The 11,641-nt window shown below is 24.9% G+C and overlaps 4 protein-coding genes across 5 annotated transcripts; 1 reads left to right on the top strand and 3 right to left on the bottom strand.

Moving 5' to 3' along the window:
• Positions 1-145: 145 nt before the first annotated feature.
• On the bottom strand, positions 146-4,481 carry LOC122716700 (TBC1 domain family member 16). The gene is made up of 5 exons (XM_043940035.1): positions 2,456-4,481; positions 2,035-2,374; positions 1,544-1,969; positions 1,158-1,451; positions 146-1,085 (listed from the first exon to the last, which is right to left on the bottom strand). Exons 1-5 carry the CDS (start codon positions 3,321-3,323, stop codon positions 701-703), a joined length of 2,313 nt encoding a protein of 770 aa, XP_043795970.1. The 5' UTR covers positions 3,324-4,481; the 3' UTR covers positions 146-700.
• A 399-nt stretch (positions 4,482-4,880) lies between these two features.
• LOC122716702 (ATP-dependent DNA helicase Q1-like) lies at positions 4,881-6,911 on the bottom strand. Its single transcript, XM_043940036.1, has 2 exons — positions 6,857-6,911; positions 4,881-6,691 (listed from the first exon to the last, which is right to left on the bottom strand). Exons 1-2 carry the CDS (start codon positions 6,903-6,905, stop codon positions 4,950-4,952), a joined length of 1,791 nt encoding a protein of 596 aa, XP_043795971.1. The 5' UTR covers positions 6,906-6,911; the 3' UTR covers positions 4,881-4,949.
• An 80-nt stretch (positions 6,912-6,991) lies between these two features.
• On the top strand, positions 6,992-9,227 carry LOC122716704 (hydroxyacylglutathione hydrolase, mitochondrial). 2 transcript variants are annotated; one of them, XM_043940041.1, is made up of 5 exons: positions 6,992-7,144; positions 7,941-8,065; positions 8,253-8,595; positions 8,693-8,796; positions 8,880-9,227. In XM_043940041.1, the coding sequence occupies exons 2-5, from the start codon at positions 8,018-8,020 to the stop codon at positions 9,150-9,152; spliced, it is 768 nt and encodes a 255-aa protein (XP_043795976.1). In that variant the 5' UTR covers positions 6,992-7,144; positions 7,941-8,017; the 3' UTR covers positions 9,153-9,227. The 2 variants fall into 2 exon arrangements, with proteins under 2 accessions (XP_043795976.1, XP_043795975.1); XM_043940040.1 differs by lacking the exon at positions 6,992-7,144 and adding an exon at positions 7,154-7,290.
• A 16-nt stretch (positions 9,228-9,243) lies between these two features.
• On the bottom strand, positions 9,244-10,733 carry LOC122716705 (high mobility group B protein 6). The gene is made up of 4 exons (XM_043940042.1): positions 10,185-10,733; positions 10,036-10,106; positions 9,548-9,893; positions 9,244-9,461 (listed from the first exon to the last, which is right to left on the bottom strand). Exons 1-4 carry the CDS (start codon positions 10,281-10,283, stop codon positions 9,351-9,353), a joined length of 627 nt encoding a protein of 208 aa, XP_043795977.1. The 5' UTR covers positions 10,284-10,733; the 3' UTR covers positions 9,244-9,350.
• Between the last annotated feature and the right edge of the window lie 908 nt (positions 10,734-11,641).

Raw genomic sequence — 11,641 nt, 5'->3', positions numbered from 1 at the left:
ACATTTAATTTTTTTGTTGATATTAAATTAATTTTTTATTTTCAGATTGCAAAATTTGTACCAAACGAAAAAACAGCATTTCCAATTACAAATAAATAAATAACAATAATGTTTATGTAATGAAAAAGCTTGTTTATTTGGAGATTTTAAAGCTAAAATGCTTGTATCACTCCATTTTTCTTTGGTCATCAGTCTTTAATTGTACTACAGGTTTTCGATTAAAACTCGTCATAATTATTGAAGTTCTACTTAATTATTTAGTTCAGAATATTTTTGTTTTATAGAAGTTAATGTATTGTTATTAAAATTTTCTTTAAATTACAATTAACTTCATTGAATGTCAAATTTTAAGATATGTCTTTCACTTCTTATTTATTAAACTTAATTTGTCAGATATTTTTGATGAGCGTTTATAAATTACGTAGTTATGTAAATAAAATGTGATAATGTACAATTTTTTGTTTATGATATTAAATTGATTAAGAATTTTTTCGTATAAACAATATGTAAGTCAAATATTACTTTCATAAATATCTGTTATTACTTAGAACATTTAATTAACTGTGATTTATGTAACTTATTTATGTTACATGTGATCGTTACAGCATATTTAATTTAATTAATTAACGTAAGAATAATTTGAAAGCTTCAACAACTTTTACAATAGTATACTTTTATCTCTTTCATTAAATTTAGGTCGTTATTCATAATTGCTTAAATATGGACAAGGTGCATCATTATGATCCACACATTCTATAACAGGGTCATGAGTGCTATCCCACATTCCTGGACCACATTGTCGGCAAAGTCCTGCTAATGTACATGGTAAACGATCAAGTCGACGAAAATGATGTAGTAGGCCTCTCGCCTTTCTTAATATGAGATTTCCATCCATATACATAGCTAAAGAACTAAAATGTAATAACATCTCATCTGTTCTAAGATCTTGTGCTATTACATCATCTGCATAAACACACATTATGGCAAGACAAAGAAATAAATGAAAATGGTCAGTTAAATAATTTACCCAACAAGCTTCCCACATCACTAATGCTACTTCAGTAGGAAATTCACGTTTTAAACATCTGAAAAATATATATTATTGATGATAAATCTATTGATGAAAATTTTAAAATATTTATAGAATTCGTATTTACAGAAGTATCCATCTATGACAAAATAGGAGTTCCAAAGCATCCGTATGTTTTTGAAGATGTGCATAAAAATCTGGGACCATTATTCTAACTAATTCTCTTAAATAACATAAATTTCTGTCCATATCTATATCAGTAGGAGTACATACTGCTACAGATCTTTGCATTAATCCAGCAAAGCACCAAAATGCTTCTATTTCAGAATTGAGTTCAGCCAATAAAGGAGCCAATAAATCAGACATACCTTGAGTATATCCTAATCGAGAATTATAAACTGCATAATTTAATAGAATATTTCTGAAAAAGGTAAATATGATAGTATTAACATATAAATAAAGTTATATAAATACAAATCTAGAAATAAAAAAATTAATCTTATATAAACATACTTCATTATTTCAATATTTGGATTATCTTCTCCAGCATAATAAGGATTTCCTCTGTCAGTACGAACTACATCTTTCTCTACAATACACACTACATTTCGCCAAAAATGCTCTGCTTGTTCTGGATTCATGCTCAGTCTACGTTTTTGTATCTCTTCATATTCTTGTCTACGAATGGCATCAATTTGTTCTCTATCTTCATAAGTACTTTGATATGAATAACAATGAAGAAGAAAGGGCCACACAATTTTTCTTAATGCAGGTTCTAATCCACCAAAAAATATTCCTTTACGAAGAGCAAGATCATCTTCAACTTGACCTCTTTCATTTAATAAATCTTTCCAAGCTAATGATGTAATCATTGGTACTTGACCTTCTTCTGGATGTAGTTCATCACGACTAACCTCTGGTCGACATACCATAAAATGCCTGAATCATAGAAAAAATTAGATATTTAATAAAATATTAATTTTTTTTCATTAATTAATTATTACCTATATGGAAGTGTTTCTTCAGCATCAGTATCTAATCGAGGATAAAGTAATTGATGCCATTGATGTAATGTTGCTGCTAATCGGTCCAATCCACCATGATGAAAATGTAGAATTTTATATTGGCTTTCTCTACTTGCAACAACCAATTGACCAGAAGTACAAGCTGGATCAGCAAAAAATAATCTTAGAGATCTCATTTCACTAAGATCCACTGAAAATCTTCTACATCTGTGTGCTCTACGTAATGTTACTGGTGAAGCTGTTGCACTTTCAGGAAATGTAAGGTTATGTTGTAAAGCCAAAAGTTCAGGTGATCTCATCCATGATGGAATTTCTTCAGCTAAAGAAGATGCATTACATATTATGCATTAGTAATGTCTAGAAACTAATGAAAAAACTATCAAAGTAATCAATTTAATACCTTCTGAAGATACGCCAACAGATAAACTACATGTAGAGGTTAATGACATACTACGACTTTTGAGACTTACATCATCATAATAAGGATATTTCAATTCTTCGTCAATACTTATTCCATCGTTCTCATGTGTTTCGGAAACACATTTTTGATCTTTACAATATTGATTTTCATCATATTTTGAATTCAGAGATTCAGAATGTAATTGATTTAAACTGATACTATGATCATTTTCTTCATGTATAGTAGTTGATAAATTATCAGATCGATGATAATTTGTTTGCCGATTGATATTAACATTTGGAATTTCTTTAATTTCTGATGTAAGCATAACTTGATGATCGCATAAATTATCATTGTTTTTTGTATCATCATTTTCGAAACGTGCATTCCGTGAAAAACCACCAGAGCAAACTCGTTCACAATCTCCACAATTGACAGGTTCCTTTACTTCTAAACAAACATCAACTTTTTCACCAATATTTTCGTATTCACACTTTAGATCACAACTTTCTTCTGATATTTGAGAATGATGAGAACTTATATCGGTATCTCGATGGGTAATACAATCAAGTTTTTTTACGTTTAAATTTTCTAATGTTGTCGGATGTTTACGAAGTGTACTATTTGGAATCCAACTGAGATGCAAAGTTGGTACATTCGAGTTTTTATTAAATCTACAGGTTATGGCCATGTATCCGGGATGATGTACCACATCAGAATTTTGTCTCATTAAAGTTGGCGGATGAACGCAAACATTATTCTTACAAAATAATGCCTCGCCATCCTGATATATAGTACGACGATTATCTTGATTACAATCGCCTAAAATATAACTGCTTGCCTTTTTGAGAATATTTGGCAGAGGCATCTTCGTTTAAGGCAGATTGGTGAAGAACAAATCATCTAGTTATCTTTATTAGAGCGTAATGCGAAATTGTATTTATACGATTAAGTTTCTTTACATAATTTTCATCGTAATTATAATAATACTCAAATAACGATTGTTATGAAATGATTATGAAATATAATATACAATGTTTAAAGTGATAAATCTGTACGAATACAATTTTACTCTTTACATTGAAGAACACAATATTCATGTAAAAGTTAAAAATTTCAGATGCACTATTTTCTTTTTTTTTTACAAGTTAAAGAATATCTACAGAATATTTGGTGTTTTTATGGAGTATTAAAATTACAGAGATCAAACTTTGTCGCGTAGAAGCGCGCGAATAGACGCATTGAAATGCTATAATAAACTGATTTTTGTTCTTATAACATTTCCCGCTATCATTTGCTTTAAACATATATGCATATTACCACATCAATTAATTTTGATGCACACACGCGCACGCATACACACACACATATATATATATATATATGGAACCTAAAATGTACACATATGGAAAATCACTATGGAAAATCAATCACTTAAATTTTTTGTCTTTACCTGCTTTTTATTACCCTCGTATTGAGGGTAATATATCGGCAAATTTTTATCAATGATTGTCAGGACTCCATTACGTTTAAAATTTTTCAGAAAAGTTATTCGTTAAAACTTTCACTTGAATGGATTCATGAATGAAAGATATATCATTAATATGTCACTATTTATTATACATACAATTGAACTTTGAATGAAAAATTGAAATATTTTGAAAACTACTAAAAATGTTGTGATCACTTGTAATAGATTACTATTATACGATATTCACTATTGTTGTTTAATTTTTAAAGATGAATGAATAATAAAGCTAATATAAGTATTGTAATTAGTACTGTAGTAAAATGTGTTTGCTAACAGACGGAACACAGATGCCTTATCCAGGATCAATATTTCCATCTGATCGTGAACCTGGTGGTTGGCTTACTATCTAAACCGCCGACATATCGTTGTCTAGCGTTGTACATATAGTTTTTATTGATTTTTCTTTGATGTTAAGTTTAAATTATTTGCTCTTCATTTCATAAAAAAAATTTTAAATATTTTACTTGTAATTTCGTTCAAAAAATTTTCATCAACTTTTTTCAAATGATTATGATTATAAAATATGTTCAAAATATGCATCAAGTAATTTTATCAAAAATTGTAAAAAATTCTAAAAAATTTTAAAATCATTTTAGAAATGAAAATAATATATTTGTATCAAAAACTATTTATTATTTCGTGAAAATATTATTCATTTTTGGTTAAGTATGTTAAAATCTTATTATTAAATCTATGTATATTATACAATTTAAAATAAACACATTATATAAAATATTATTAATAAAATATCCTAAAAATATCCTAAAAGTATATTATTATCGAAAACATTCACTCTAAAAATTTATAATAAATTAAATTTAAAATAACTTACAATTACTAAAAATATATTATTGATGAATAGGAATATTCTAAATTTAAAATAATATTCTGTTTACTTAATGTGTTCCTTTAATAATGAATTATTATTATATCACAGATCATAATATATGATGATTATATAAATTAATGTAATTCATAATTAAAAAATATTTCATGAGTAGTATCAAGTGCTAATACTGCTTTAGGCCCACGTTTTATATATGATATTGTGGAATATGCAGAGAAATGAAAGTCTTCTTGTAAATAACCATTCACAAGTAAATGTCCTATTATAGCTTCTCCTGATTCTCTTGTAAATTTTGGTATTGGCACAGAAGATACTCGTAATATTGATGCACCTTTACCATACCAAGCATCTATGAGTTTTAAGACAGTCAATCTAGTTTCATTTTGCACTGCTTTTGTCATAATTTGATATAACTGTCTACAATAAGGAGCTATATTTATTTGTTTATTGTCTTTAAATTTCCGGCAATGATCACACATTTCTGCACAATCACTTCTAGTCCAAGATTCTTCAAAATGAGTTGCAATTAAACTACGTCTACATGATGTTTGATCTAAACAATATGCTAACATTTTATACAAATTTTGTAAACCAACTTTATCTTGAAATACCATTGTGCTTAATTTAAAAATATCTTGAAGTTTATATAATACTATACACATGGATTTTTTTCCATCTCTACCTGCACGCCCACTTTCTTGATAAAAACTTTCCATTGATTTTGAAATGCAATGATGAATAACATATCTAACATCTGGCTTATCTATACCTAATCCAAAAGCAATAGTAGCCACTACAGCTTGATATTTTCCTGATATCCACTTGGAATATACTTCTGATCTATAATTTGCTTCTAACATTGCATGATAACATCCAACTTTTAAACCTACTGCTCTTAAATCAGTTGTTAATTGTTCTGCATCTTTGATGGTAGTTGTATAAATTATTCCAGATTTATCTTTAAATCTATTTTTTAATAAATTTTCTATCATAGCTAAGCATGTGTCTTTGTCTGTTGGTTTTCTTCGAACTTCATAAAATAAGTTTGGTCTATTGAAAGTAGCTCTCAAAACCAAGCAACCTTGAATATCTAACATTTTCTGAACATCTACAATAATTTTAGCTGGAGCAGTAGCTGTTAAACCTAAAATTGGTACACCTGGAAACATGGATTTTAATATTCCTAAAAATTTATAATCAGGTCTAAAATCATGTCCCCATTGACTACAGCAATGTACTTCATCTATTGCAAAACGATCTAAACGTTTCATTTCAAAAGCTTTTTGCAACTTATTCATGAAACGATTGGATTTTGCCATATATTCTGGTGTAACATAAATTAATTTAAGATCAGATTTTTTATCTATTAGTGCATTCATTATAATTTTTATATTTTCTTTATTACATTTTGCACTTAACATTTCAGCTTTTACATTATGTTTTTGTAATCCATGTATTTGATCTTCCATTAATGATAATAATGGTGATACTACTATTGTAATACCTTTACTAATAACAGCAGGTAATTGATAACATAAACTTTTGCCACCACCTGTGGGCATAATTAAAATAACATCTTCATTAGACATAATTGCATTCATAGTTGGTAATTGTAATTCTCTTAATTTTTCTATTTTAAAAACATCTTTTAAAGTTTTTTTCAAGTCTTTAGACCATGTAAAGTCTTCTTTACTCCAATTCTTTTTTGATACACATAAACTTTTTTTTAGAAGTGCATCATCTCGTAATTTTTCCTTACGTTGAATCAAGATTTTTTTACGATCCTCAAGATTTTGCATTTCACTTTCAATTTGTTTTAATTCATAATCAATAGCGGTAATTTCATCTTGTTCAACATCTAGAAAAAAAATGATATAATAACAAATAAATTTAAAAAAATGAAATTTAAATATAATAAAGAATTATTGATATTAATAATAACGATTCTCTCTTAAATTTCTCTCTAATTTATTTATTTTCAAAAACACATTATTTTTAATATTATAAAAATAAAATAACAAACCTTGATGTTCATTATTTATTACTATTTCTTTCGAATTATTTGCAGACATTGTAAATAAGTTAAAAAATATTTACATATAATAAGAGTAAAATAGCATTATATTTTATTATTAAATAAATAAAAATATTCATTAATTAAATAATACTATAGTTAAAAACATATGCATTCGTGTGTTAACAATGATTCATACAGCATATGAACGTATTTAACCTAACATTTTCCATCAGTATTACATCGTACCGATCAGCTGAGTCCAGTTGTTTTATAGTAGTACTACATAGTAATTAGGCAAGTAACATTGTATATATAATAGTGTTTGATAATATTTTCTCGAATAAAATTTAATATAATATCAATATTAAATTTATTAAAAGTTATGTTAAACATAATGTCTCGTGCTTCTCCTATTTGGTTAACATCTTTATATTATAAGGGTATCCTGCTTTCTTTATATTTTCTTACAAATTTATATTTTTATTTTATTGTTTTTAGACTTTAAAATTTTTACGATTCTTATTAAAATTATTTAAAGAATATTAGAAAATATTTAATTTTTTTTTAAACATAAAATATAAAATCAAGTTTTTTTAAATATAAAATTATTCATATAAAATAAGATATAAAAATTATAATATTGCGATAAAAAAATTTATAAGAATATAATAAAAATAATTATTGATAACTAATGATTTTTTACATTTATATATGAATAAAATTTTTTTGATATATATTTACAAATATAGATATTTCTTTTTAATATATTTATAAATTTTAGAATACACTTAAATAAGTATTGTTCCATTTTTATTATATTATTAAATTTATTATTAATATGGATTTTATAATGTTAATTTGATTTAAGTTTTTATATCATATGATATTATAGATAAAGACATTGACAATATTTTAACATATATATGTTTTATTACATAAATTAAATTAATATTAATTATATATAAATACATAAATTATATATAAATAATTATAAATAAATATTAACAAATTATATAACTATCAATTTGATATTTTTATTATTTAATATTTACATCATTTTAAATATTAATAAAAATTTTTATTTTTTTAGCAAAAAATATTTCAACGAATGGTTTTTATTCGACACATTCTAATCGTGCAATAATAAAACAATTTAAACAATACGATATGAAGGTTCAAATATTACCTGCACTTCAAGATAATTATATGTATTTAGTGCGTATTTTTTTATTTTTATCTTATTTTATATTAATTATTACTTTTATTATATATATTAATATATTAAATTATTAAATTTTTTTTATAATTATTTAGAATTATTATTATTACATATTTTATAATATAATATCTGTCATTTTTTTATTACATATTTATTTGATATCATATTTTGTAATTTTTAAAGATTATTGACGAAACATCACAAGAAGCTGCAATCGTTGATCCTGTTGATCCTGATACTGTTGCTTGTGCAGTCCAACAAAATAATGTATCTTTAACAAAAGTTCTAACTACTCATCATCATTGGGATCATGCTGGAGGAAATATAAAGTTATGTAAAAAATTTAATAATCTTCAAGTATATGGTGGAGATGATAGAATAGAGGCACTTACATGTAAAGTAAAACATAATGATATTTTCAACATTGGAAAATTACAAGTTCAATGCCTCTCAACACCATGTCATACAACTGGACATATCTGTTTTTATATTACAGAAAATCAAGATACTCCAGCAGTTTTTACAGGTAAAAATATAAATTATTATTTATATTTATTTTTATAAATTATTATACATATTTATTTTTTTCATAAATTGATTAAAATATAAATATTGATATTCAGGAGATACTCTTTTTGTTGCTGGCTGTGGCAGATTTTTTGAAGGTACTGCAGAACAAATGTATAAAGCACTTATAGAAATTTTGGGATCATTGCCTAATGAAACTGTAAGCATATGATCATATTTAGATTTTTGTGATATAAAATAATTCTTAAAAAAAACAATATATATATTTTGGATATTTTATAGAAAGTATATTGTGGTCATGAATATACAGCAAATAACTTAAAATTTGCAAAACATGTAGAGCCAGAAAATGAAGCAATTCGTCAAAAAATAGAATGGGTTCGTATACAACGTGAAAAGAATAATCCTTCTGTGCCCAGCACTATTCAGGAAGAAAAATTGACAAATCCATTTATGCGAGTTCACGAACAATCTGTTATGGATCATACTGAACAAAAAGATCCAATTCAAACTATGGCATTTCTTAGAAGGGAAAAAGATAATTTTAAAGCATAAATTTATTATTGTTACAAAAAAATTAGTGGTGGTTACATAACTTTTTTAATCAATATAAAATATTCTTCCTACGTACAAATTTTCTATTTGTTTTATTTATAAAATTTTATTTCAATTTTCTATATATAAATATTGACATATGTGCAAATATATGATTATAAATTACGTATTTACAAATATTTATTTTAAATACAAATACTATGTTATATTTAAAGACATATGGTTTGGCATATCTTCCGATTTTTTATTATAAATTTGCATTTCAGCAACATATTTTTCTTTGGATCGTTCGTACATGTCATAATATACCTAGGAAAATATATATTATTTTATCTTTTCAAACAAAAATGTTCATATTTTGTTTTGTTTGTTGTATTTTATTTGTTTATACAAACCTTTTTATCTTCTGAACTGAGAGATTTCCAAGTAGTTGCAAGTTGTCTAGTAAGTTCTTGTTTGCTTGGTTCTGGTTCTCCAGCTAATCTTTCCATAACTCGAGGTCTTTGTTCTTGACAGAATTGAAAGAATGGATTTGCTGGTCTTTTTGGAGCATTAGGATCTGTCTTAGTGCCTTTTCGTTTTGTTCCTTTTTTAGTCTTTTCTTCTTTAGAATTATATGTAGTAGCTTTTGGACCTTTTTCTGGCTTAGGTGTTACTTGAAATACATTATTTTCTTCAAGAACTCCCATAGGTGCTTCTCTCCAACGATCACCATGTTGATCCAAGCGATCAATTAAAAATCTAAAATATAAAAAAAATATTTTATGAAAACAACTCTAATGGTATATAATAAAATATAAAATAAATATATTATTTCAAATATAAATAAATAATAGATAAAATTGTAATAGTATTCAATACATAACCTAGAAATTGAACTAACTTTTTTTCCTTTCTTGTACGTTTGAGTAATTTTCTAACTCGCTGGATACGATAAACCAATCTTTCATTTTCCTATAATTAAAGAATGAATAATTTCATTTTCCATTATTAAATTATTATATATGAAATGCAGAAAATTAAAATCAAAACCTGTTGTAAAACTTCACATCTATCTAATAGTAATTGATATTTTCGTTTATAAATATCAAATTCTTCTGGTTCTACATCATATTCTGATTCGTCTGACATTTTAAATACACAGTTTTAATTAAATAATATCAATATTCTTCACATTGTTTTTATATCATGTCGATAGATTTAACACATTTATTTATCATAATACAATAGTAATATGATAGATGCCGCTAGTATAAATACTTTTCAATAAGTTAATAAGTTTATTTATAAATTAAAAAAATATTAATTATATTATTAATTTCTATAAATTATATATATTTTATTAATTTATTAAAGATAATGTATTTCTCATTATAATCAATTAATATTTGAAATTAATAAAAATTTAAAGTCATAAAAAACTATGTCCTCGTATAGATACATTGTAAAACTGAAAATATTTTATTATTTTATTTATATTATTTATATTTTTTACGTTAAAGATTAATACATGTAGTTTCGAAGAAACTAAATGATGAAGAGCGTTCCTCCTGTATCTTGTCAGTAACAGATATACAAGGACAATAAAGATAAGCAAATAATAGCAGAAGGATAGAGATAGAGATAGAGTAAAAATTCGGGAATCAACGCCATCTTCAGAATGCTGCAAATGAAACTTAAATATAGACAAGGAAAGCAAATAATAAAAGAAGAATAGAAATAGAGAATTGATCATTATCGCCATCTCTTGTTACAAATCTTTTTAAAAGTATAAAAGAATACCAAAAGATGGTAATAATATTCAATTCTGATTCTGCTTTATTGTCTTTGAAAAGATTTTTGATTCAAGAGATGGCGTTAATGATCAATTTTTATCCTATTTTTATTTTTATATAATTTTTTATCCTTTTTTTATTTTTATTTGTGGCATTCTAGAAATGGCCTTGATTTCAATAATTTGATTCTATCTTTGTTCTTATTATTTGCTCATTATCTATACTCGATGATAACAATGGAATTTAAACAAATGAAAAATTGACAATGAGAAAAGTAAGAAAGGAGTAAGAATTTTGAAGCATTCTATTGAAAAATGATGCTGATCAAAGATTCATTTATCGAATTTATTCTTCGTAATTTTATATTGAATTTGATTTGAATTCCACCCATTATTCATGTTGCAAATTTATTTTGAATCGAATCGGTAACATTGAAAATGATATTAAAATGGTAAAGAGATTCTTCAAAACATGGGACAAAAAAATGCATTGAATGTTAAATCTATTCTGTATTTCATTTATGCTAGTATTAAATAATATATTATATTTTGAATATTAATTTAAATAGAAATATTTAAATAGAAATTAGAATTGCAGAAAAAAATTGTATTCCTATATTTTAAATAATATTTTTAATAATTATTATTATATAATTTTTTATTATTATTTATAATTAAATTTCTAACAAAATAAATAATATCTGAATAAACTATT

Source organism: Apis laboriosa, unplaced genomic scaffold, assembly GCF_014066325.1.
Source record: "Apis laboriosa isolate Shangri-la unplaced genomic scaffold, ASM1406632v1 scaffold47_cov149, whole genome shotgun sequence".
In the NCBI taxonomy this organism is placed as follows: Eukaryota; Metazoa; Arthropoda; class Insecta; order Hymenoptera; family Apidae; genus Apis; species Apis laboriosa.
This window is presented reverse-complemented; position numbering and strand designations above follow the sequence as displayed.

Excerpts from the sequence above, each read along its gene's own strand:
- LOC122716700 (XM_043940035.1), bottom strand. The coding sequence starts at position 3,323 with ATGCCTCTGCCAAATATTCTCAAAAAGGCAAGCAGTTATATTTTAGGC. Across the intron at positions 1,970-2,034 it reads GAAGAAACACTTCCATATAG|GCATTTTATGGTATGTCGAC; the intron begins GTAATAATTAAT and ends TCTATGATTCAG. Across the intron at positions 1,452-1,543 it reads CCAAATATTGAAATAATGAA|AAATATTCTATTAAATTATG; the intron begins GTATGTTTATAT and ends TACCTTTTTCAG.
- LOC122716702 (XM_043940036.1), bottom strand. The coding sequence starts at position 6,905 with ATGTCTGCAAATAATTCGAAAGAAATAGTAATAAATAATGAACATCAA. Across the intron at positions 6,692-6,856 it reads AATAAATAATGAACATCAAG|ATGTTGAACAAGATGAAATT; the intron begins GTTTGTTATTTT and ends TTTTTTTTCTAG.
- LOC122716704 (XM_043940040.1), top strand. The coding sequence starts at position 7,233 with ATGTTAAACATAATGTCTCGTGCTTCTCCTATTTGGTTAACATCTTTA. Across the intron at positions 8,066-8,252 it reads AAGATAATTATATGTATTTA|ATTATTGACGAAACATCACA; the intron begins GTGCGTATTTTT and ends TAATTTTTAAAG. Across the intron at positions 8,797-8,879 it reads GATCATTGCCTAATGAAACT|AAAGTATATTGTGGTCATGA; the intron begins GTAAGCATATGA and ends GATATTTTATAG.
- LOC122716705 (XM_043940042.1), bottom strand. The coding sequence starts at position 10,283 with ATGTCAGACGAATCAGAATATGATGTAGAACCAGAAGAATTTGATATT. Across the intron at positions 10,107-10,184 it reads GATGTGAAGTTTTACAACAG|GAAAATGAAAGATTGGTTTA; the intron begins GTTTTGATTTTA and ends CTTTAATTATAG. Across the intron at positions 9,462-9,547 it reads TCAGTTCAGAAGATAAAAAG|GTATATTATGACATGTACGA; the intron begins GTTTGTATAAAC and ends ATATTTTCCTAG.